The following is a 27,372-nucleotide window of genomic DNA, read 5'->3' as shown; positions in this document are numbered from 1 at the left end:
CATGAAATCAGTGCTTGGGAAAAGTGCTGGATTTACAGTGCTGGAGACTCAACTCGTCTGTTTATCTGCACAGCTCCCCTGTATGACCCCAAGCAATGAACCTAACTACTCAACTCAAGGTACCATCCTCCTCGAGAGGAAGAGGGTAGTTCAGTCTATTGGAACTATGCACAGGAATGCAGTGAGCACAGTTGTGTTTATGTGCCCATCTCTCCAGCAGGAGCAAAAAGCACCAACTTATTTCACGTAGCCCACTGAACAGCTGCCAAAATGGCAGCAACTGTCATTCACTACTAATCTTGGCTGGGTTTGAATTCATGAGCTGGGACCACCACTGTCCCAAGCTCCCAGGGAGGCCAATGAGGGGTTCTCTCAATTGCTTGGCCATGGAGGGCAGCTTTAATTACGCTGCTGGCATAAGGTCCCGTAGAGACCGAACACCAGTGGTGAATGGAGCAGAATGGAGCCTTGCTCCATCATACTGCCTCTCCTTTTCTTTCCTCCTAACATAATTTCTTCCCTCCCCCCACCCAATATGTCCCCTGCCTCCCCTCACACTGGGCAGTGGAATTTCCAGCACAGGCGATGATGGAGTTGGGCAACAGGGCTGGTAAAGGAGGGGCAACACAGCTGATAAAGGAGATGGCACAGCCAGCTTTGTGTCAGCAGAGATTCCCCCTGCAGAGTAAGGATACTTGTACAAACTTCTAGCTGCTTTAAGTTTTGGTGCAAGGTGAACCTGGCAAAGTGGAGGATATGGCCCCTTGACTCCATATCCCACTACAGAGCAGTGAAGTCGGTTTTCAAATTTGCAGTCTCATGGTACTAACTGCAGTAGCAGAAGGCGATCCACCACTTATGTGCATTACAAGAGCAGTCAGCAGGATTTAACTTCAAATCCCATTTTATTACACAACAACAGAGTCTGAATGCTCTTCAGTCGCAATGGTATGCTCTCTTATGTATGCCTACAAGATATGTATTACTACACAAAGCATTGCATTGCTCCAGTTCAGTGCACCATATGCAAGTGTTGAATGCAGCATCATTCTGCTGAAATGCACAAACAAAAGCAAACTAACATTTTTTTAAATAGTCTTTGCTAGAGGCAAATTAACTCCTTTCATTTGCATTCTGCTACCCACACCAGAAAACACTGCATAACCAACAATTGTTTATTTAACATTAAATTATTAATAACTTAATTCTCATTATTTTTTTGTCCACGGGGAGGTTTTTGTTTGATTTCTTTTAAAACTGAGCTTTGATGTAACAGTTTAAATACCAAAGAAAGTGTATTTATTTTAATAATTATTTTTAAAAACTCCAAAGATTCAAGATAGCTGACTCCAGAATAATAATGTCTCTTCCACTGTAACAGTATTTGGATTCCTGAGATGAATGTTTTAGAACGAATGGCTTTTAATATTCTTAGTTACACATTTTACCTGTCTGTTCAGACCCAAATTTATCTCCATTCTACAAAAACTTGATATTATTTCACTAACTATTCTAAACTAGTTACACCAGGAACATGGAACCATGAAACTGATGTCATAGAAGGAAGGTTTCAAGCCACAATAAGGCAGTCAACCTCATATAATTTTGGGCTGGGATTTTTGGAAGAGCTTCAGAGAATCAGGTATCCACTGAGATTCAATTGGAGATAGGCACCTAACTCCCTTTGGCTCCTTTAAAATCCAGGCCTTATGCTTCTAGCACCTGGATTTTTCATGTGCTGGATTCTCCAGGCCTTTCAAGCACAGAAGGACACCCTCTTTGGCCAAAAGCACCCTGATTTAGTTTTGCCACTGGGGGAAATGCAACCCCATCACCTTAGCACTGAATATTGAGGGCCCCTGTAGCCTTCTAACAGCTGGAACTCATTACCCTAGCCACAAAATGGCTGGTTTCCTCTCAGAAAAGGAGGAGGAAGAAGGCACTTGGAAGCCTGCAGCAAAAGGCTGCTGACAAAGATCTAGAAGAGCTGTGTTCCAGGCTATTTATTCTGCTGTTGGTCAGTGGCTAAGGGATGCTAGTTATGTGAAGGAAACCCTGGTCAACAAGGTTGTTTTTTGGGACACTTGATACAAAACACACCTAGGTACAGAGGCAGCTTTCCTTTCAGCCACAGACGTGTGACATTTGTCTCCTCAACCACTCACTCATGGCCTTTTACACCACCATTGTTTTGTTTTGCCGGATCCCCAATGGACAAAGCAATTTGAAAGGTCTGTTCTACCACAGCCCTGCTGCGAACTCCAGTGTCTATCCTACTGGAAACTGAAAAGCTCCCTCAGAATGAAACAAACTCAGAATTTGATTTAAAAAGTCGTTTGTTACAGATAGACTAATTAAATGGACATAAAATGAAACACTGCTACAATTTCATTCTGATACTCACTGCTCCACATTGTTTGCAATGGTGCCGCCTTTTAGTGATGGAATTAAAGCTTTCGTTGCAGCTTTTGCAAGTTTGCTTTTCCTTGTCTCGCTTGGTTTTAGAAGATGATTTTCTGCAGGAATCAGGCTGAAATGAAACATACAGATAGGTGACATTATACAACATAACTATTGCAAAACAATTTTCTGCCACTCAATTTCTACCATGCTTATGAAGCTCTTTCCCAGATTTATTCCCCACACAGACAATTTTAGGGAAAATTTCCTCTTACCAAGCCTGTTGGGGTTGAGGCTGCAGTGGGGATGTGCTGATTTTTAATTATAAGGCTCTCAGCTGTTTGGGCCCTACTCCTCAGAGTCCACCTCTTCCATTGTGCATCACCGGAACCAGAAAGTCACTCCATCTGATAGCCTATTGGTTTAAAGGGGATGGGTCTGGAGGAAGGGCATTTTCAGTGAGGGGGCTTCACTCTGGAACTCACTCTTTCTCTGGTTATCCAACAAAGCCTGAATTTGATTATCCTTCAGGACATGGGTTCAAACTATAGCATAGTGGCTGGATAGCCAAATGTCTTGGATGGTTTAGACACAACAAATCCTTCATCTTGGCAGGTGGTTGGACTAGATGACCCTTGTGGTCCTTTCTAACCCTATAGTTCTATGATTTCATGTTGCAAAACTTATATTCTCTGCGGGGTGAGGGAGAGGGAGATTTGTGCAAGGGTGGCTTGGATGGGAAGAGCAGTCTTGTATTCTGATGTGCTGATTAGTTTTGAAGTGGGCATTGTTTGGAACTGCCTTCCAAAGGGAGTAATGGGAGCTAACTTGCTTTAAGACTGAGCTTGCTAATTGTATGGAGGGGTGGCATGATAAGATTGCCTATTATGACATATGGCCCATCTGCAACTGCTATCAGGAAACATCTCCAATGGCCAGAGATGGGACACTAGATGGGGGCGGGCTCTGAGTTACTACAGAGAATTCTTTCCTGGATATCTGGATGGTGGGTCTCACCCACATGCTTAGGGGGTAACTGATCACCATACTTGGGGTTGCCAAGGAATTTTCTCCCAGATCAGACTGACAGAGATACTAGGTTTTTTCCCCCTTCCTTTGCAGCATGGGGCATGGATTGTTTGTGGGTTTGAACTAGAGTAAATGATGGATTCGCTGTAACTTGCAGTCTTTAAATCAAGATTTGAGGACTTCAATAACTCAGGCAGAGGTTATGGGCCTATTACAGGAGTGGGTGGGTGAGGTTCTGTTGCCTGCAATGTGCAGGAGGTCCAACTAGATGATCATGATTGGTGCCTTCTGGCCTTAAAGTCTACGAGGAGCTTGTAAAACTATGGTCTTGAGCTCAGAGCTCTGGATGGACACATGCATCTCCTTATAAATTTGGATAAATAAATCCCTGTGCCTTCTCCCTGGTCAGCACAGCTCCCTTTGGGGACTCTACTGGCTGCCGCTGGGTCCTATAGTAGGAGGGAAGATTGTAGTAGGCACTTTGTACTACTCCCACCATGGCAGACTTTCCACACACTTTCTGTGCAAAAATTTACAACCAAATTACTCTGGCACCGTCCCTGGCGTGAATTTCACTTATGTCTATGCAGAGGAAATACATCACACTATGGGAATGTAAGATGGTTTCACTAGCGAAATAATGTCAAACTGCAGCGTGCAAGACAAAAGCCTTAATAATTCATTTGCTATTTCTGTGCTTCAGATAATCCACTCACAATCTATTGAGAGAAAAACCTTTCCCTCGTAAATTTTTATCACGTGCCCATAACTAAAGCAGGAGCTTTGTATAAAATAAAAAAGATATTTTACTTTTGTTATGGAGTTTATATTGGCGCTCCAGCAATCAATTTAAGGGGAACGTGTAAGCAGTAATTTCACAATAATGCAGCTCTGTTTCCAGCTTTCATTATGCCCAGAGCAGTCTGAAGGAACCTATATTACCAGATAAAGAACAAACAACCTACAGATTACATTTAGAAAGGGATGCGATTGTACATTGAGAAAAACACACACACCCTTCTTCCTCAGAGAGCTGTGCACCATAAGAAGAGGTAAGTCACAAGACTTATGTGAGAGAGCCATCTACCCAAATAATTGCATCTTCAGAAAGCTGAAGTCTTTCATAAGAGGAGAGGGATTCCAGAGGCTTGGGAATTCAGAGATGGGAGCCAGTATATAAAATCAGAGGTGGCGGCCCTTTCATTGCCATGTTAGAGATACCAGCCTGAAGGGAAGCCTGTAGCCTTCTAAAGAACCCTCTCTCCTCAGCACAGTGAAAGCCAACCCAGTGAGTGAGGTCTCTCTAGTAAGTCAACATGTTGTAGCTGCCCCTGTGAAAGCCACTAAAGCAACCATTTCTAAGACTTGATTCTGAGATGCGCTGAATGTTTGTAACTCTCACTGATTTCAATGCAACCTGTGAAAAGGCCATGAGCAGCCAGCAGTTTGAACCCTGAGCACTCAATCTCAGCAAAATCAAAGGGGCGAAGGAGGGAGCTGTGTTCCATTTCTCAGTAGCAATTTCTGGAGCAAATACTCACCAGCAACTACACACCACATGACAAAAACACTAACCCAGGAACCTATCCTTGCAACAAACCCCGTTGCCAACTCTGTCCACATATCTATTCAAAGGACATCATCATACGATATAACCACATGAGCCACACCATCAGGGGCTCGTTCACCTGCACATCTACCAATGTGATATATGCCATCATGTGCCAGCAATGCCCCTCTGCCATGTACATTGGCCAAACTGGACAGTCTCTACGCAAAAGAATAAATGGACACAAATCAGACGTCAAGAATTATATCATTCAAAAACCATTCAAAAACCACTTCAATCTCCCTGGACACTCAATAACAGAATTAAAAGTGGCAATTCTTCAACAAAAAAACTTCAAAAACAGACTCCAATGAGAAACTGCAGAACTGGAATTAATTTGCAAACTGGTCACCATCAAATTAGGCCTGAATAAAGACTGGGAGTGGATGGGTCACTACAAGAACTAAAAACTAATTTCCCTATGCTCATTTCCCCCTACTGTTACTCACACCTTCTTGTCAACCGTTTGAAATGGGCCACCCTGATTACCACTACAAAATTGATTTTTCCTCCTGTTGATAATAGCCCACTTTAATTGAATTGTCTCGTTAGAATTGGTAAGGCAACTCCCACCTTTTCATGTACTATGTATATATATTTTCCTACTGTATTTTCCACTCCATGCATCTGATGAAGTGGGTTTTAGCCCATGAAAGCTTATGCCCAAATAAATTTGTTAGTCTCTAAGGTGCCACAAGTACTCCTCATTGTTTTTTAGAAAGAAGATTTGCTACATTTAATATTTTTATCCCACAGGAAAATCTGCATGTCAGAAAGCAACATCACCACATGATATAGTTCGTGGCTATACCAGCTGACTTCCGCATCATCTTCCTTGTGACCTTGTTTACTATCTGTCCCATCTGCTATCACCTTCTTACATGCTCCAGGCCACAACCTCCCCTCCCCAACCAGCCACTGTCCCTCTTCCTTTTTCCCTTTGCTCTGGACCCTCTTGCTTTCTCCTGCTCTTCTTAGCCTTTACCTATCTCTTGGTCTCACAGAATGTCTCCAGCACACACACTTGGTTCCCCTCACTTGCCCTAACTGCACCCTTCACCCTGCTCCTCCGAGGCCCTACTCCTTTTCCTGGAGCAGGACAGGGTGATGCAAAGGGGCCAAGCTGCTACATTGCTGACTACATTTGCTACTCCTAAGTTTTCTAACGCCTCTAACTGACCCTCTGTTCTGATATTCTCTGGGGACAATGGAAAGCAGAATGCCAGTCAACAGTGCTACAGGAACGACCCTGACTGCAACCAGTCCCTCAGTTTTAAATGAATTTGTTCTTTTCGATTTTGTTTGCTTCCTTCCTGCTGCAAGGGCAAACCTTTACATAGGGACAGATGATGTTTTGCGTTAAACTTTATGGAGTGCAGTGACACAGATTTGCTCATTTAAGGAAAATGACTAGAGCTCTCTTTATGTGCACATTTACAGCTGCCCAGAACAGAGAGAGTTCCTACGGATCCATGTCCTCTCACACACACAGCTCAAATGTGGTGCTGCACTTCACTTGTAAAGAGTTTGCTGCAGCTAACCTGACATTATCACAACTAAATCATTTACAGATGTCTTAGATGACGCACTACCACTGAGTTTCATTTCAGACTATATCAGACCTTCTCAAAGTAAGGCATACAATTAAGGAGACTTGGAATACTTTCCCTAATCAGCATCCATTTTTCCCAGCATTTCTACAGGCTAAAGTCATTCATTTCTGATGGATTTGTTTTACAGCTTTAATTCTGGTGTTAATGCTAATTAAATGTTTAGGAGACTGCATTTCCTTTCAACTGTAGAGGAATGAACCCTTCTTAAATCGTTACAGCAAAGCACTTCATCACTGGCTAATTAAACTTTGAAAAGTTTTATATTGTTAGAATTTGCACTACAAGATTTTAGTGCTCATACATACCCACATAGCTTCATTGCTGTTAACAGGATTGCATGGGTGTAACTGAGGGCAAAATTTGGCCTTGTGAGTTAAGTTACTGGAAGGTAATCTTAAAGAATAGTATAAGACCAACACTACGTCTACCTGATGCACAATATCCATTCCTGTTGATACATACTAACAACTGCAGTGAGGAGAAACAACTGCTTAAAATTCCTCACTGTACACTGGCTTTCTTTAGCGAGAAGTCAGCTGATTGATTTGGAATGCACTGGGTAGCTCCCGAATAAATGAGATGATAATAATAATGTGCATTTCCATAGCATAAAAGAGAGGAAGCTGCCAGTAAGGTATTTTCCATGAGAGACCTCAGCTTTGAAACCTACTTTCCTCTTCATCTAAAATAGCAAGAATTAGGTGACCTTCATGACTGCAAGGCCCATGTATTTACCACAGTGGAGGTGGGGGATAGTGAGGGACAGAAGAGTAAAATAAAGGCTGGGGTTGTGGTTAGGGAGATATTGACTGGGTTTCGGGTGAGCTGATTTTTTTTATGATTGTATTTTAATGTATGGCAAAGGGGCAAAGGGGCCTAGAGCCCACGACAAGAACTTTACTTTGTATTATTTTTAATAAACAAACAAAAAAACCCCCAAAAAGTTAAAATGTCTTTAATTCAAAGATCTAAATACTTGACAAACATTAATTAAGCTTCAGAATGCCCCTCTGAGGTCCATATTTAAAATGGAAAACCTGAGGTACAGAAATGTCAAGTGACTTAATGTCATACAGTTATTCAGTGGCAGTAATGGGGACAGAACCAAAGAGACTTTGCTTTCAGATCTCTGTTTTAAGCACTGAATTACATTAAACAAGACAGTCTACCCATTCAAAGGAGCATAGGTCACATAGTAAGCGGTTCCATCTACTGCTAATTACACATCGCCTGAAGAGAGTTCCTTGTAAGTCAAGAGAGTGCTTTGAATAACGCACGTGTTCTGGAGGCCAGATCAGATCCTAACTGTCATAGCTCCATTGACCAGCTGAGCATCTGTCTCTTTTGTTTGACCAACTGAATTAATTATATATGTTCAAAAAGGACCTACCAAAAAGAGGGCCTGACCCCACCTGAGGCCTTTTGATCTTACTGCAAGTAAACAATAAAAAATAATAATATTAATGCTCAACTTTCCTCATACAACTAATCCTATTGAGGTTAGTGAGACGACTTACAGATAAAGTTAACTGTATGTGGAACTCTTTGCAGGCTCAGGGCCTAAGAGTTGCTTTCTCAAACAGGGAAGTTCTGACCATTAATCTGCTTTTATTCTACAGTTATCTCACATTTTTCAAAATTTTGATTTCCGGTTAAACTTTTCATTGAAGTTTTGAATTTTGATCAAAAAATTGGAAGAGCATTTCAATGACTACACTTTGGAACTACTCATGCCTTAAATCTAAGCATATGCATAAGTGTTTGCTAGATCAGCGCTTCAGCCAGGGAAAAATGAGAAAACCAGGCATCATTAGCAAACTGTTATAGCCTCCTTCACTTCAGAGGGAGGAAGGAAAGCCAAGAAAGTTCACCATAACATTAAGGAATGAAAAGGGTTTGGGGGATTGTCTGTTTTTATAATTTCATTGTTTTCTTGTTATTTTTTTCCTCATTTTTCTCTTTCATCTTATGTCTAGTCCAGTATTTAAGATTAGGGCTTTCAAGCGATTAAAAAAATTAATCATGATTAATTACACTGTTAAACAATAATAGAATGCCATTTATTTAAATATTTTTGGATGTTTTCTACATTTTCAAATATATTGATTTCAATTACAACACAGAATACAAAGTGTACAGTGCTCACTTTATATTTGTTTTTGATTACAAGTGTTTGCACTATAAAAAGACAAAAGAAATTGTATTTTTCAATTCACCTAATCTTTATCATGAAAGTTAAATTTACAAATACAGAATTATGTACAAAAAAATTGCATGAAAAATAAAACAATGTACCATTTTAGAGCTTGCAAGTCCACTCAGTCCTACTTCTTGTTCAGCCAATCACTCAGACAAACAAGTTTGTTTACATTTGCAGGAGATAATACTGCCTGCTTCTTGTTTACAAAGTGAGAACAAGTGTTCTCAGGGCTCTGTTGTAGCTGGCGTCGCAAGATATTTATATGCCAGATGCACTAAGGATTCATATGTCCCTTCATACTTCAACCATCATTCCAGAGGACATGCATCCATGCTGATGACGGGTTCTGCTCAATAACAATCCAAAGCAGTGTAGACCAACGCATGTTCATTTTCATTATCTGAGTCAGATGGCACCAGCAGAAGTTGATTTTCTTTTTTTGTGGTTTGGGTTCTGTAGTTTCTGCATCAGAGTGTTGCTCTTTTAAGACTTCTAAAAGTGTGTTCCACACCTTGTCCCTCTGAGATTTTGGAAGACACTTCAGATTCTTAAATCTCGGGTCGAGTGCTGTAGCCAACTTTACAAATTTCACATTGGTACCTTCTTTGCGTTTTGTTAAATCTGCAGTGCAAGTGTTCTTAAAACGAAGAACAACATGTGCTGGGTCATCATCCGAAACTGCTGTAACATGAATTATATGGCAGAATGCAGGTAAAACAGAGCAGGGGATATACAATTCTCCCCCCGAGGCATTCTGTCACAAATTTAATTAATCCATTATTTTTTTAATGAGCACCATCAGCATGGAACCATGACCTCTGGAATGGTGACTGAAGCATGAAGGGTCATAAGAATGTTTGGCATATCTGGCATGTAAATACCCTGCAATGCTGGCTACAAAAGTGCCATGCAAATAAGAGCAGGACTGCATTATCTCCTGTAAATGTAAACAAACTTGTTTGTCTTGGCGATTGGCTGAACAAGAAGTAGGACTGAATGGACTTGTAGGTTCTGAAGTTTTACATTGTTTTGTTTTTGAGTGCAGTTATGTAACAACAACAAAAATCTACATTTGTAAGTTGCATTTTCAGGACAAAGAGATTGCACTACAGTACTTGTATGAGGTGAGTTGAAAAATACTATTTCTTCTGTTCATTTTTGCAGTGCAAATATTTGGAATCAAAATATACGCTTTGATTTCAATTACAACACAGAATGGAAGATATATATGAAAAAGTAGAAAAACATCCAAAATATTTAATAAATTTCAATTGGTATTCTCTTGTTTAACAATGAGAGTTATACTGCGATTAATTGTGATTAATTTTTTTAATCGCGATTAATTGTTTTGAGTTAATTGCATGTTAACTGTGATTAATCGACAGCCCTATTTAAAATATAAGCACCTAAATTGCACATGCCTGTTATATGCAAGAGTTCAAACTGATAATCAGGTGCTCACATAGACAGATGCATGAACAACAGAGGTATTTCCAAGCTCATTTACCCATTTTATGGGGTTACATATTTTCCATGTGAAAACTACCTGTTCATCAACATACACACAAACACACACACACCCCTTCAGCATGAGTCTTTGAAAATGTGTTGAATTAAGTGAAATGGAGTTAACTCATATTAAAAATAGTATGTTTTACACTTTGTAATATTGCAGGGTTTTTTTTAGTTACATGGTTCAGAATTCTTGACCATATACCAATTTCTGTATGTGTAAGACATTTATACTGAATATTAGGAACTGTAGGTTGGGTTTGAATTTATGTATACAAAAGTATAATGAGCACTGTATGTTGGCTGTAAGCAGTTACCATAATGCAGCGTTTGTACACTTGTTGCATTTCTTCTATTATTTCTTTATTGTCTGGCTATGCTAACACGTAATAATCTTTCAAATAAGTCTTATTCTTCTTCATATTTCTTCATTAAGCCGAGCCAAACATAGAAGGGAGATACTAGTTTGCTGACCACCACTACCACCAAGTGGTTTACATGAATAAGATTAAAGTAGAATCAGTGCAATTCCTCTTGCACGAATACTGGGATGGTTCTTAATAGGTGTGACAATTAAAATCAAATACGACTTAAGGCTGTGACCTGCAACACAGTTCACGCTGATGTTACTGTTCCGTCACACAACTGTGTTAAAATATAGCACAATGAAAAACAATCATTGTTAGGCAGGCAGAGGAACATAAGTCTTATTAGCCTGAGGAACAATGAATTATTTTTAATCAACTAAAATATGTTATTTAAATTCAGGGGTATTTAAAAGTTATTTTTCTTTAAAATATAATTTTATGGAAGATTATTAAATAAACCAAGACATACCATTCAAATCCATTGTTACACAAATATGTATTAAAAGTAATTGGACTCAAGTTAATTTTGAACAAAATTTAGATCTAGTTAAAACATTTTATGAAACACGAGACCCAGATAAATGTTTCCATTTTTTAAAAATTGAAATTGAAACAATTTTTTAAAAACAAATATTTTTCTGTAATATTTGCAACCCAAACATTGCAGCACTGAATGTATGACTGACTTAAAGAAAAACAGAAGTGACGTGATTTTCATGGTTTATCAGGGAAATGCAAAATATTAACAAACATAAATAATGAGAACTATGCCAGTTTTCAAAAAGTCTTTCATTTTTAATAGATTACATGCTGTTAGTGGTACAGGTAAGGAATTGTACACTTAAATTAAAAACTTAATTGAATCATAACTGTCTATATCAACTCCCCTTATCTGGTGTTATACGTCAACACACGGACTTATACAAAACTGTTAACCCTCTGCTTACTGGTTTCTGAAGTAGGATGTGTCTCCTGGGCAGAGCTCTAACAATGTGCCAATCCCAACAAAGATACTTGGGGAATCATCCTATTAAATGCATTTCTGGGCTGATTCTGTACATATGTGGTAGCTGGACCACAGAAGACCACCTACTAGTGAGAGGGAGTAAATGGGGGGTAAGGAGGAGGAGAGCTGCCATGCAGCATCTCTCATCTGCTTCCAGAAAGGGACAACGAAGACACTTCAGGTATCTACTATTACACAAGTGGATGGGAGGAGATGGGGGCACAATGTGAGGCTGCCTGGAGACAACAGTCCATGCATTGGGCAAATAATGCTATTAAAGACTACTTCTGACCGTTCCACAATAAACTAGGATAACTTTTGGCGAGGACGCTTGCTGTTGAAGGCGGTCATGCAGTATCTAAGACCCTTCCTGAAGACCTGGGATTCTGGTAGGCTGTCTTAGATGGGAGGGAAGAGTGTACTAAAGATATAAGATAATGAGCGCACAAACCCTCTTAGAGTAGGAGTGCTGAAATGACTCAACAGCTGACATCACAGGGCTATGAGGACTGTGTTGAAATTGTTATGAAAAATATTTGGCTTGCACAGTATCCAATCTTTCACGGTGTTAAAGAACCAACCTTTTCACCACCCAACACCCTCAGCAGAAATAAATGAGAAACATACTATGGACTAATTATTTCTCAAATTCTACTTCTGAGCTGACGTTCAATTATACAATTGCAAACACATATACCTGAAACCAGTCAATGACTGGATAACAACACTGAATGGGGAAAATAACCAGAGTTCTAAAAAAACTGAGAAAAGCCTGCCTAAACAAAAATGTTAATCTCATAATTACTTACCCCTCCAGATGCACTGATGCCATCTGCTCCTGGCATAGATTCTACGGAGCTGGTGCTTACTATCTGAAGGAAAAGTAAATCACAAAAAACATTTCAATGTGGAGATTGCTCTTAAATTATGTTAATCATTAAAATCAAAACATGGAATAATATACTTCTAACCCCGCATTTGTTCTGGTTATGAATATATGTAATTGCACATGTATTCAACTACTCTGGAATATTCAGCTGGCAATAAAGTGGGTGACTTTACAGACGGCATTGAGTGACAAAGGCCGGTTTACATACTCGGACATGTGCATGCACACAATAAATACCTAATACAGACACCTTAAACAGAAGAAAAGTTTTGGGTTTCACATATAAAACAAAAAGGGGCAGATTTTCAATTTCACAGCTACATTGATTCTTATAATAGAAACCAAAAAAGCAAAGTAGTTTGTGTAGTCATCAGTGTGATGTTGCACCCCATAAGGCTTTATGGAACCATGCTTCTGAATGTATATATGACATAACTGGAATATGTTTTATGCTACATATACCATGTAACATATCTCTGTAAAGGTTATGAGCTACTGAATCTATTCATCCTATTTGTATGCATGTATCAATTTTGTATTCAAAGTTATGAATATTGGCTGTGTACTTGTTTGATTTTAAGTAGCCTTAGTAAGGCATTTGGTCAGCTTCTTTCGAAAGGAATTTGCAAGTTAAGTGCCCAATCAAGAAACACTTAAGCTAACAATGAACGTTGAGATGCCAATCCACATCTGAGCTTTCCTGGGAATGTGGCCTGGCTTGAAAGGACTGAGACATGCATGGACATGTGACTTGCCCATGTGACTACAAAACTCCATCTTGGAGTTGGATTTTGCATAGAAGAGAAGAGGGGGTCTCCACCCACAAGAGAAAGTCTATTTAAGCCCCTGGGAGACCCCTCCATTTTGTCTTCATGTGGCTCAAGAGATAGCCTCTCCACCCCCAAAGGATACCTGAAAGAAACTGGAACAAAGGACAGTAACCACAGGGGTGTTTGCTGGAACCAGACTAGAAGGAGGCTAGTTTGTAAAAGAAACTTACTGGAACATCTCTAAGGGTGAGATTTAATCTGTAATCATTTTCTTACCGCATTAGGTTTAGACTTAGCGTTTTGTTTTATTTTGCCTCGTAATTCACTTTGTTCTGTCTGTTATTACTTGGAACCACTTCAATCCTACCTTTTGTATTTAATAAAATAATTTTTACTTATTAATTAACCCAGAGTATGTATTAATACCTGGGGGTATACAGCTGTGCATATCTCTCTATCAGTGTTATACAGGGAGAAAAATTTATGAGTTTAAACTGTATAAACTGTATACAGGGTAAAATGGATTTATTTGGGGTTTGGACCCCACTGGGAGCTAGGCATCTGAGTATTGGAGACAGGAACACTTCTTAAGCTGTTTTCAGTTAAGCCTGCAGCTTTTACGGGATGTGGTTCAGACTTGGGTCTGTGTTTGCAGCAGGCAAATGTGTCTGGCTCAAACAAGGCAAGGTTCTGGAGTCCCAAGCTGGCAGGGAAAACAGGCTCGGAGGTAGTCTCGGCACATCAGTTGGCAGCCCCACGGGGTTTTCTGTGATCCAACCCATCACAATCAGAACCCTAGGATGGAAGTGTAGCTCCTTGATACAGATTTCACCCATTTAAGTGTTTGTATAACTCATTCATGTTAAGACAGACCAAGAATGTGAACATATGTACACAGTTTATTTAATTAAGCTAAAATAGCAAATCAAAAACACCAAGGACATAACTTGTAGGAACACTCCATAATACTCCAGTTTGTAGCAAAGGAGATTTGGTTAGATATTAGATGGAAAAAGACAAAAACAAAACAATAAACCTAACTATAAGCGTAGTTAAGCTCTGGAATAGGCTTCCAGGGGAGGCTCTGGAATCCCTATCATGGGAAATTTAAGAACAGGTTAGACAAATACCTGCCAAGGATTGTCTAGGTATACCTACTCCTACTTCAGGGTGGGTGGATGGACGGACCAGAGATGACCTACTGAGGTCCCTTTCCAGCTCTACATTTCTATAAACACAGGCCTGATGCTGAGAGATGCAGAATACCTGTATCTGTTGTTACCTTAAACTGCAGTAGAAGATGCTCTGCACCTCTAAGGATTAGGCCCTCTTTATCATTAAGTGCCCTACCTATCACACCCATATGCCATCTGCATTACCCACTTTAACACATGTAATATAATGAATAGATCTGGGACCAAATCTATAGGCTCGGAGAAATCCATTAGTTACACTACATCTTCCAACTTTAATTAGAAGCAGTAAGTTTTTATTTTTGTTGTAAAAACAATTTGTGCTGTAGAATTGTTGACTCAGCTAGTGGACTAAAATACTAACACTGAAAGAGCTGCTAAATTTGAAGTCTAGGTGTAACCCTTTATATGCTAACACAATCGAACAACGGCGCAGAAAAAACACTGTAAGGCAAATAGGAGCCAAATTCGTACAAATGTGGTTTAAATCAATGCAAACCCAGAATGGTAGATTAGCACTACCCCAAAAGGAGCTGAGAGTGGGATTACACCTATTTAGGACGATGCAACGTATGCGGACCTCTCTGTACCCAACCAGCTGCACTGTCTTCTGCAAAGCGGGCAACAATACTGTCTTTGGAGACAACATACTTACTTAGTACTGCAAGAAGGGAAAGCAGCAAAACCGGGTCTTACAGGAACTCTATCAAATCAGTTAAGGAGCCGCACTGATGAGTCTCAGTTAATCCTTGATGGCAAGGAGGATGAAGCCTGTGACACAAGGCCTTGAGAGAGTATATATATCGTGGCTGGGAGGGATCTAAGCTTTGATAGAGATGTGGAGAATGCCCTCTAGGTGGGGGGAAATCATCTTAGTTGTCCTAAAGCACTTCAGTGGCCTCAAGCAAAAATTTGTATATGTAAAACATACACTAAGAAACTGATGCCTTCCACAGGCACTCTCTAGCTTTAAGCTACAGAAGATCTCAAAAGAGCTTTACCAACATTAATACACTAAGTCCTAAATCCCCTTGGAGCTAGGTACAGTATCCATGCAGTTTCCGGTACAATGTCGTTTGGCAGCTGATATTTGCTGGTCACATAGGTTCCCCATCAGTATTTTAACTGCAACTTCTAACATTCTATCAACTTCTAACATTCTATCGCAGCATGCATCTCACATTTGCTCTGGAGAAAAGCCTCTATGGAAAAAATGTTCTCTCTCCAGAGAAAAATATTTTTATCTCCCTTCCTACTGGAAAATGTACATGTACTCCTGCCAATTTGGAATCCCTAGTTATGGCCCTTAAGTTACTTTTTAAATGTTACTTTCAACATTTGTAAAATGTGTCCTATGGGGATGATAATTTTTCATTCATTTGTCTAAATGACTCCACCAGAGAATCATTATTTTAACAGGATCCAGAAGGTACTAAGTAATTGCAGTACATAGCCAGTGCTGGAATTCAGCTTCTAGACCTCGGGAGTCCCACGTGTATGGAATTTAGCCTCTTAGCATAAAAGGAACCAAGGCTCTTCCTTAGCTTACTTCCACCATTGTGTTCTGTCCACGCATTGTGGGTCACTAACCTTTTGTGAATTAATGGGAAAAAATAATTTTTCTTGGGAACATTTTTATAGTATTTAATAAGAGGAGACATTTACATAGCCTTAACCATGGCAAATGGGGACTGAAAAAAACCCATGTATGTCCTCTATCTAAAGGAGTGGTGCTGCAATGGAATCTCAAGTGACTCAAAAGAGACTCCTTCGAAACTGATGCTGCTCTTATCCTTGGGTTGATGGGGAGGAGGAAAAACAACCGGCCAATAACCAGGCTCAATTTTTGCCCACTCAACAAATCTTTTTTAAGGTGTGAATTAATGATTACTCTGTTATTTGTATTGCAGCAGTGCCCGGGGTCATGGCCCCACTGTGCTAGGTGCTATGCAAACATACTAAGAGACACAAGTGGGTGTTAAAATCAATGGCAATACCCAGTTAAGAGAGAGGCTCAGGAACTGGTTTTCAGGTTTGGAGCCCTTTTTTTTAGTTTATATCAGAAATTGCTAAGTAAGCAATACCTATAAGCCTGGCGGCAGAACTAGGCCAAGGTTACAATAGCACCCTCCCCCTGAGCCCATTTACTTACCCCACAATCCTCCCAGAACCACCCATGCCCCTGCCTTTCTGATACAGTGGTCAGGATTCGTTAATGGGAAGGGAGAGGAAGTTGGAGCAGGCATGCAAATTTTCAGAACTGTTTTGAAACAGTGACACCTACAGCTACACTTCCTTACACACAACATTCTCTCCGGCCTGGTCGGGGCTAGATCCTGCAAAGGGATGCCAACAACCCATAGACTGAGTTTTGCTATGTCCTACTCAGAATTTCTAATTCTTGGTCACAAAAATGTGCATTCATCTCTTTCGTGGCAGAAAAGAGGCACTTGGAGCTCCTGGAGGTTGATGCCCACACTGTCTGATTTGAACGTGTGAATGCCTTTTTGCATCTGCAGAAACACTAGCATACAGATTCTTGTCAGTGCACAATCACAGACTCAGGGTGACATATTGGCCTGATTTTTAAAATTAGTAAAAAGAATATATATTTTATAATCAAGTCTTTCAACCTCAGTTTAAAAATACTAGTACAGTCAGTGGGGAACTCAATGCACTGCCATGCTGGGATCCAACTTCAGGATTGAACTTGGTCTCTCTCTCCTGAAAGTAGAAGGGGCTAGACACTTTACTAGATATACAGGTTGGGAGCACTTCAGTCACTCCTTAGAAGCCCTCCAAGCTTGCAACTGAAGGGCACTGACAAGCTCTGGTGGAAGCTGCATTCAGTCCTAGTTCAGTTATTCCTCAGCATCCCTATTGCATAACTGAAATGTTCAGCCTAATGTATATGATAGTAAGTAAAAACCTACACTTTAGTCACATCGTTGACCTTTGCAAACCACAGGATTATGGGAATTCAGTTAACAAAAGTGTTAGGAGTCATCTATAAATTTACACCAAAGACTGACTCTTGTGCCTTGCAGCAGCCACTAATGACTGCCAATTCAGCACAAATACTGGATGCCAAGAGCATAGTGTGGAGAGTCTCAACATACTTCAGATCTTCCCCTGAGCTTGCTAGATCCAGGGCCCATTCTGCCCTGACAGATGAGCAAACGACTTGCTCCAACGTACTGCACTGAACATGGATCTCAACAGAAGTCACATCATTTGTAGGAGCCAATATAAACGTAAATTATAGCCAGTCAGAATGCAGTCATTCTTGTCATACAAGAGAAAGTGAGGAGAATACATCATCTATTTTTCACTCTAATGTGTCCTGATCTGTCTAATATCTCATGATGATGGCAAACTTACTTGATATACCTACAATGTGATAAAATTGCTGCTCTGAGATTGCTCTTGGTATTTGTCCAGTTTTCCATATTTACAGTATCAATTTCAGCTCTTTTTTACTGATAGCAATTTATTGCACATTCGGCTTGACATCAAATCTCAAAGTCAATCATACTGATAATTTACTCTTCTGAAAATACAGATGAGCAGTCTGGTACAGAGGAAATTAACGTGTATATTGCATTCACATCACAGCGGAGAAATTAATCATTTATTCCCTGCTTGTCTTTTTACGAACTGCTAGTGTGTGAGCACTTGGCTACCTCGTGTTCACAATCTCAAAGTAAACTGGAGGTTAAGAAGCAAGATATAATTATGAAGAAATCAGACAGTCAGTCCTATGAGGACAGGGAAAGTCTGCTAGTTAATTTGGCCATTAACAAGAGGATGCTCTGTCTGAACACTTCTGCTTTGAAAGCAGCCCATGGAACCTATATATTAGCTTATGGGGTTCAGGTTTTTCCCCCGAGTTAATTCTGATTTTAAATAGGGTATTACTTAAGTGATGAATAATTTGGGGCTACTTTGTGTCTCTTGACTGCACGTGAAAGGAACTCTCTGCAAAAGGATCCTCCCTGTTCCTCAAGGAACGGAGGGCTCACTCACTCCCACTGCATCATCCACCCACCTCTGGAGCTTGTGTAGCCCTCTCCCTGCAGCCCAGGGGCCATGCTGGGATGAGATGCATACATAAGATACCTCACTCAGGCTCTGGGGAAGTTACCCCCAGAAGTAATGCTGCATGGAGCTGCACCGTCTCTTCTGCAGAGTGCCCCTCAGGGGCATCAGGGCAACCTGGGAAAGGTGAGTCCCTGAAAAAGGAGGCTCCAACAGATCTGCACTTCAAGGGAATTGGGAGGGACAGAACCTAGACTCCCTGCTCTGAGATCTGCCAGTCCTAAGGGCAGGTCACATGACCCCAGGGGTCAGTTCTAATTGCAATACACATGGACATTTCCCTTCCTCAGAGGCCCCTTCTATTGTTTTTTTTTCCAGTGACCCTGGCCTTGGTCTTTATCATCAATTTCAAGTGACTGCCTGAAACTAAGTACCAGAGAGACCACATCCCTTATGGAAAAGTCCTGCAGAATTTTAAAGTGATGAACCCTTTTAAAAATTAATATAGACACTGCTCTTAAAATGTACAGAATTTAATAAAAGTGGCTCTCTACAGGTGTTTTTGAACAATCGTGTAGAACTCTATTGCTAGGATCTACATATCATTCTCTATTAAATTTTTTAAGATGGTACCATTAAAAACCTCTGCAAAAGTTATCTTTTTCTATTCATTTCCATAGGACTATTCTGTAAGAGGTATGCAGCTGGGAAGAAACTCCCAACAAAAAGCATCTCTCAAAAAAGTAGTGTGCAAAACCACCCAGTTGCACAAACTTCATTCCAGACAGCCAACCACTGAGAACATTGAAGAATTACACCTGTTATGCCAAGTGAGCTACTAGTCTGGAAAACATGACTGATAGGTCCCTGCACTGAATTACCCTGGGTAATTTTATTCCATACCTGCATGGCTAGATAACAATGACTGACATAAATTTGAGAGTCAGAAAAACGGGTCTGCACTGCATAACAATATAATATAAAAATCAAGACCAGGACGACAGTGTTAAAAAAGAAAGTTAGCTGTATATGAGTTCACGAAAAAGTCTGGAAAATACTTAGGAAAAATAAGGACAGGTAGAATTTTCATTCATGCTTACCGAAGAGTCTGGAAGATGCTCATCTTCTTGAGAAAAAGAGCTATTAAAAGCCCTAAATGTTTCACTGTTCTGTTTATGTTTTTCAATTGTTGCTTGAATTACCTGAAAAAAAAAAAGCCAGGGGAAGACAGAAGTATGGGTCACAAAGCATGTCCTGGAAAAATTCCGGTTCAGGAAAACTGGCAGAATCTTTGCTCTAGTGGAAAACTGAGAGGCGGATAAACTATCTGTCACAATTCTTTGTTCTTACAAGATTTTTAGTCTTCTATCAGTCTTCCACTTGCAAGGTACGTACTAACTAATCTCAGAAACCAGGGTCTTCTCTTGCGGCTGGTGGAGCTGACCTCTCCTCCTAACTGCACTTAGGGATTGCTGTCCTCATTTTAGAGATGGGGTGACTGTGGCAGAGAGACAAAGTGGATTACACAAAGACAGACAGCAAAGTCAGTGGCAGAGCCATGATTAGAATGCAGGACTTCCTACTCCATGCTAAGCCCTTCAGGTCACCCTGCCTTATTTCTTACATACAACTTCCATTTGTTCATAATCCAAATGTGAGAATGTTATCAATGAAATGAGCTGGATACATGGGGATTTCCGTCAGTATAACAATGTTTTTTTATTAACCTGAATCCATTCTCTCTTCTCCTCTTCTGTCCTGTAAAAATAAAAGACAAGACACATTTGCTCTACATTTAGTATTTTCAGTAAATCAAAATATTGATATTCTCACAGTTTTATTTCCAGAAACAATTTTAACTTGTACATCAGCTACCTTATAAACATTCATAATGTTGACCTTAAATAATAATTACCAAAATTCATGACATGGTGCTGGAATTCGATTTACCAGCCCATTATAAGCTGTTTGTTTAATAATGAATGCAAATCAATGTTGCACTTTAATATGCTTTGACTTAACAGCAGAAAATTACCTGTAGTATAATTAATCATGTTTGTTATTGATCTCAGGGTCTGAAACGAGGTCATTCTAGCATAGTCATGTCCCTATCTCAGAAATAAAAAGTGTGTCTATTCCCAGACTTTGGAATTCAGAGGAAACACTGTACCTAGCTTGGAGTTCCAAGGATCTCTTTTTTCCAGTTATCGAAAATGTATGAGTCACATTTTGCTTGACAATTTCCTGGACCTGAAAAAAGCAAGTTGATAGTTTATATTCTTCATTATAACTATTCCCAAACACTACATTCAATCCTCTAAATATCCAAGCTGGGGTGACTACCAAAAATAATACAGCATAAAGCTTAAAATGATGAAGGGATTCTTTTCATTATTATTATATATTATCTGTATTGTAGTAGTGCCTAGAGGAGACAGAATCATGGAACCAGACCCCATTGTGTGAGGCGCAGTACAAACACAGGACAGGATCTGGTCCCATACCTCAAACAAAGGGTGACCAGACAGCAAATGTGAAAAATCGGGACGGGGGTGGGAGGTAATAGGAGCCTACATAAGAAAAAGACCCAAAAATTGGAACTGTCCCTATAAAATCGGGAAATCTGGTCACCCTACTCAAAAATTTTAAATTGTAAGTTGGGTGCAGTCAACATTTCACATATTCCTTGCCCCTTCCCATTCATCCCACAGCAATCTGTGCAGGAGGGGACCTTACTTACCTACCTATGCTCAAAGTCATACATCTGAGAAAGAGTTTCCAATTTAGGTATGTGTAATGAGCTGCTAAAGGAGTCGTAGCCCACATTTTACAATGATGTATAATTGAGAGAGATGCCCATGTTCCCACTTTATACTAGCCACAGTTATTGGCAATTCTACTGTATGCAAATCTCACACTCAGAACTTTTGACCACTTGATGAAGTATGTCAAGAGGTCAGCATAGAAAATATGCAGCACAATATTTCTATTTATGAGATAACAGAGGAAATATACCTGAGTGTTCAATTCCATAGTACATCTGACAGGAGTGTAGGAAACTAGCGCATTAGCTCACAGATGTCTGAACCAGTCCATGGACACCAGTGTTTATTGGTACATCTCTTGAGGATACTGAACTAATTTTGGTTTCCTGACAACATTCTACCAGCCCTTAGGCCTCGAAGTTTTGAGCTCATTTCCAAACCAAACCCCAAGCTGAAGAGTGAAAAAGCTGACTGCTGTGACACCATCAACTTAATCGGAGTGGCACTGTTACTGACATTCCGGCTCCCCAGGGTGACATAATTAGCTAATGGACTAGCACAGGCAGATAATTCTGTGATGAAGTCTAGCTGCCTTATAGTCAGGAGTATTATCAACTTCCAGCCACAAACTGGCATCAGCCTCAAAGCCAATGCATCACTGCCCTTTTGGCTATAGAGAAGAACTGCGATTAAGCACAAAAAGTAGATACCAACCTGCAAGCCTGCAATGTCCATCTTTTCTCGAACACTGAACTTCTGGCCTATCAGCCTCAGTTTTGGCACACAGTATAACACCATGCTGTTAAACTGTAGTGGAGAAAAGATATGTACTAGATAATACAGGTAGGAAGGGATCCACATTTTGATTGCAAAGCATCATGACTCAGGGTCCAGGCTCTGGTGTCTCATAACAAAACGCCGCTATTGTAAATAATCTAATATAGTTCATTTTTACACAACATGTTTCAGAGAGTTAACCACAAATCAAAGGAAAGAAAAGTCTAAGGAGAAGAGAGGGACATCTGGGCAGAGTAGGCCATTGCATTTTGGACTGTGATCAGAGAGAGGAAAGAAGAGAATGTTTCATAGCGGTAACACTGAATATATGAGTGTGAAAAAATTGGCAAGAAACTCACCAGATACAAGTACCTATCCTGAGCTGTGCCGTTCTTAGCTGAGAGTTTCTGGATATGGCCTTCTTTAATGAGTTCATTGGCGGGGTTAACAATGTCCTCTTCACCCCCAAGTCGCTCATATACTTCTAACAGCTTGTGCATCTTTTCCTGTAAGCGCAGAACATAATGTCTATCCAAGCAGCGATTTTTTTTAGTTACTTCACTTGTCTGTTACCCAAAATACCATTTTTTGTGAGTATGACCCAAATAAACCTGGAAACCAATATATTATGGAGGAGGGTGAAAGATCTACCTCAAAAATATATTGCAGTTCCCTACCCTTCAACAGTTTCACTTCTCTACTGTGGTCACTTTTGTCTCACTCTTTGCTTGAAATAGAACAACTGCATGTTTTGGTCAGTCTGCTTGAAATTATCTGGATGGTTTTGGATCTTTCCTATCCATTAAACACACATCTTTCATATCCATACATTAAACACATATCAATGAAAGCAATGAGGTTAAGTCCAGTATAGTCAATGAATGAGCCAGTAGCACACTGTGAACAGCTAGAGTTCCTACCCTGCTCCAAACAGAGCTCACACACACTGAGTGTAGTTTACACGTAACTCTTCCTTGGAGTTTGGCTTTAATGGTAACCCAACAGCAACACAATATAAATCTCAGCCTAAGCTTTCTCCCAAAGTTTGGCAATTCCTGTGTTTCCATGCATAATCTCTTGTATTCCAGCCCTCAGTCTCAGATCAATACTCCAGCCTCTCTTGTATTCTCATCCGTGCTAACGAGATCCAACTGCCAGCACCATGTACATAATTACTCTGCATTAGTTGCAAGGTTCTAGTACCTGAGCTTATGGCAGTAGTATAAGGGCCTTACCGTCAATCAAACCCTAACCCCGCCCCTTGACACCTTGACACCGCCCCTTGACTGGAAGTCCTGCCCCCATCTGGGGTATTACTTCCAGGGTCAAGGCTGCCACGTGACCGGAAGCGATCAAACCCTAACCCCGCCCCTTGGCCCCGCCCCCTTGACCGGAAGTCCCGCCCCCATCTGGGGTATTACTTCCAGGGTCAAGGCTGCCACGTGACCGGAAGCAAGGTATGTCATGTGACCCCTCTAACAACTCCTCCCACTGCCCTCTACCAATCAGGAGAGGTTTTGTCCCTGTAGGACTTCCCCTCAAGAGGAGATTTGACCAATCAGGGTGAGTTCCGGGGCGGGGTGTCCTCTACGGAAGTGGGTCTTGTGACCCCACTAACGACTCCACCCCCAACCCTCTACCAATCAAGAGGGGTTTCGCCCCTGTAGGACCTCCCCAAGAGGAGATTTGACCAATCAGGATGAGTTCCGGGGTGGGGTGACCCGACCGGAAACGATTCGCGTGTGACCCCTCTAACGACTCCTCCCACGGACCTCTACCAATCAGGCCGCCCAGAGACCAGATTTGACCAAAATAGGGCACGTTCGGGGATGGGGTGAACCGCCCAGAAGAGGGGCGTGTGACCCCTCTGCCAATCAGAATGCAGCTCCATCACCCCATGAGTCCCAGCATCGGGCGGAAGAGGCTGTCTTTTACCAAGAGCGCGTGTTTTACAAATCGTGGAAACATGGACTCCTTCACCACCCCCGTGAGAACTTCGGACTTTGTTTTAGCCCCGAGGACCTTTGGACTTGTATGGAGAAAGCGCTACATCAGCGAGAGTTCCGAGGAGGACCCTTTGGCCCAGCCGTTGATGGACACACCGGAGTCTGACCCCGAAACCCAGCTGCTTGTGAGGCACCGCGATGAGCGTGATGGCCTCTTGTTGTCCACCCCCCGAGAGGTGGAAGGTGATCGCAGCTTGGGGAAGTCACTAGTGGACAAGATGAACGGAAGAGACAACGCTCAGGTAAATGAATGGTAAGAGGTGACGGTCGAGGTTGGGGGTGTAACGGGGCTAGGAACCAGGGATTGTGTAAATCAAAAACCAAGCAGTGGGGTGCTTGCGCTGTTTCTTTTCTTAAAAAAAAAAAAATCTCTCGACAGTTCGACGATGCCTTTCTAGAGGACCTGGAGACCCTGGACAGCGTTGCGCCAAGCAGCGAAGATGAACCGGGCCCACCTTGTTTTGCTCAACGCCGACACAAAATGTTGAAGAGGACTCCGAGGATGACGGCTATGAGGAGTTTAGGAGGAGGCTTGCCATGGAACTGACTGAGCCAGTGCCACGTCGTGAGCGTAAAAAAGTCATGCAGACTATTGTACGCGTTGCTGTTTATTCTGTTCTTAATCACTGTCTTAGGGAAAAGCTTTTTGAAGACTGTGAGGGCTGTGTCATAGATGCACCAGGCCAGCGGCACCATGACTGTGTGACTTGGACTTCAGTGGATATAAACTGCAAGCTCTGGGGCCTGTGTGCTGAGCTGTGCTTGGAAAGCTTATTAAACACTATTATTGCCATAGGTTATGCTATGCAATGTCTGTGCCTAACCCAAGAACATTTAGCACAACGGGTGACCTTGATAAATGCTGTGCAATTCAGTGGAGACCCTGACCATGTTTTAAAGAAAATGACCAAACCGGAAGATGCCTGCTTAGAGCGTTATATTGACCGTCTGGTCCGCACAAAAAGTTACAGAACCCTGCTTAAGAAAAAGGCTATTTGTAAGAAATCTAAAAGGATTAAGTTAGAAAATGGTGAGGGGCCAAACATGCGATATAAAACTTGGTAGCTGTAAATTTAAAAAAAAATCTATTGAAAAGGGCTTTGTGATTATCTGTATTTCTGTTAAAAGGTCTCTGGCCCTTAAGGTAGCTTAAAGTTTTTTTTCATTTTCTTTTTTTAAAGGAGCATCTTGGTTTGTTTTCAAGGAGCTGTATGTCTTTTAAATAAAAAAAAAATGTTTGTGAGAACCTAGCTCTTGTGTCTTTTGTGTAAGAGAGACCCATTTACAGCAAAAAAATAAAAAAGCTGAAATGTATGTTGTGGGAAGGGGAAAAACAATAAAACAAACAGGGATGGTTCAGACATGTGGTTGAGTACAATAGAGCTGACTTATTCTGTTGAACTGAACGGGTTTAACCACTCCCCCGCCCCCCCCTCACTGAATAGTCAGGGTGGGTGTGATTACTCACCCTTGTTGTCATAGGGTTAATTTTGAATGGGGGTGCACCCATAGTAAGGGAGGTGGGTGGGTGAGGATGGTGAGTTCTGATTAATATGAAATGAAATAAAACCTCAGGAGTTCGCAGATGCTATTGGACAGTTTAAATATAACCCCTGGAGTTGGTGGAACACTATAGGCCAGTTTAAATATGGCCCAGGAGTTGGTTGAAGGCCACGGGTCACTTTTTCTAGAAAGCACCCCTGCCCCACCAAACTTTAAGCATGAAAGAAACATGTTTTTAAAAACAAAAACAAGCCCCAAGACATTCATTGATATCTGCAAAGGGCCCCTCACATGAAATGGTTACTGTAAGAAGGCCCTACAGGGGGGAAAAAAACAAAGAAGTATTTAAACTTAAAAAAGATAAAAAGAAAAGCAGCCCAATTGTGCAGAAAACTTATTCCCCATCCTCAATCACAAAAGGGAATGCTAGGGAGGGGTGATCCAATCAACCTGCTAACTATTTTGAAACAAAAGAGTTAGGACGGTGTAAAAAAAAAAAAACCTCAGGTAGCTTGGAGACTGTCTCTTTCAACAGAAACTCTCTTGAATTGCTGCTGGACTGCAAGTGGAGGTATGTTCCCTGTTTTTTTTTTTAACTCTGAAAATATATATATATATATATATATATTATATATAATGCCATTCTTTGGCCATGCTGTCTTAGTAAATAATGGTGCATATCTTTATTGCAGTGTGATCTGTTTAGCATGGAGCCAGTAACTTTAAGTTGCACTTCATCACCAGGCAAAGGTAAAAACCATTTTTAACTGTAGTTGTGCTTAATAACTTCAGGTATTACATAGGTTGAATAGGGATTTGGGAGCTAATACTAACTAACATTTTGGCTTGTTTTTTTACCCCAAAGACCCCAAGCACACATGGCTGAGGCCGGGCTGGGGACAGAACAACCAGGGGTCTTTTTAAAAGCATGTGGGTTTATTGAAAAGTATTTTGTTGTGTGTGTGTAAAACACAGGTGGTTTTTAAAAAGTATATGTCTACAAACTGATGGTGATGGTGTGTTTCCAATTAACAGGGTTTTTACTTTGCAAAATGAGATGTATTTTTTAAAAAAAATATTTGTGGGGGTTGTTTTCAAAGTGGTAGAAATAAACTCAAAACCTGTGTTTGTTGTACAGCCTGAAATGGATTATTTTGTTTTAAAGCTATGACTTTTTTAAATAGAAAAAACACCCTAATGGATATTTTTTATTTTATTTTAAAGTTTACTAGACAGTTTCATGTGTTTTATTAGAATGTTGTTTGCTTTACAGCACAGTCAAAACATGAGCAGGTAAAAATGCTCAAAAGAAAAAGGAAAGAGACAACTGAAAAGAAAAATTCACAAGTATCAGTGACAGATGGATGGATGAAGCCGGGTAAATATATTTTGCTTATTAGTCTGGTTAATTTATGAGGTTTTGTATTTTAAGTACATACATAGGTGTGGGTGAGAAAGCTGGCAAAGTTACGTTTTTGTAAAATGCTTTTTTTTCCCGCCCTGCCCCAATCAGGCATATGCAGCCCTTCTGACGAGGCTGTAGTGGGAGCTACAAGGACCCCTCCCCGAGAACCACCAAAGAACCAGGAATCTGCTTTGAGACCTTTAACAACGCAAAACAGCACAAGAGTGCAGATGAAGCATCAGCCCAGTCCAAACCTCATTTACGTCAAACCCAAAGACAAAACAAAACA

At 40.8% G+C, this 27,372-nt stretch overlaps 1 protein-coding gene across 1 annotated transcript in view; it reads right to left on the bottom strand.

Moving 5' to 3' along the window:
- Positions 1–27,372, bottom strand: part of FGD3 (FYVE, RhoGEF and PH domain containing 3) — a 91,654-nt gene that overhangs the window by 16,927 nt on the left and 47,355 nt on the right. The window contains exons 9-15 of the mRNA XM_077822203.1: positions 22,529–22,675; positions 22,107–22,199; positions 20,798–20,877; positions 20,355–20,385; positions 19,728–19,829; positions 12,547–12,609; positions 2,405–2,530 (exon numbers count right to left, since the gene is read on the bottom strand). Of these exons, the coding sequence (XP_077678329.1) occupies positions 2,405–2,530; positions 12,547–12,609; positions 19,728–19,829; positions 20,355–20,385; positions 20,798–20,877; positions 22,107–22,199; positions 22,529–22,675 (642 nt within the window). The remainder of the gene's footprint in view (positions 1–2,404; positions 2,531–12,546; positions 12,610–19,727; positions 19,830–20,354; positions 20,386–20,797; positions 20,878–22,106; positions 22,200–22,528; positions 22,676–27,372) is intronic.

Source organism: Eretmochelys imbricata, chromosome 7, assembly GCF_965152235.1.
Source record: "Eretmochelys imbricata isolate rEreImb1 chromosome 7, rEreImb1.hap1, whole genome shotgun sequence".
NCBI lineage: Eukaryota > Metazoa > Chordata > Testudines > Cheloniidae > Eretmochelys > Eretmochelys imbricata.
This window is presented reverse-complemented; position numbering and strand designations above follow the sequence as displayed.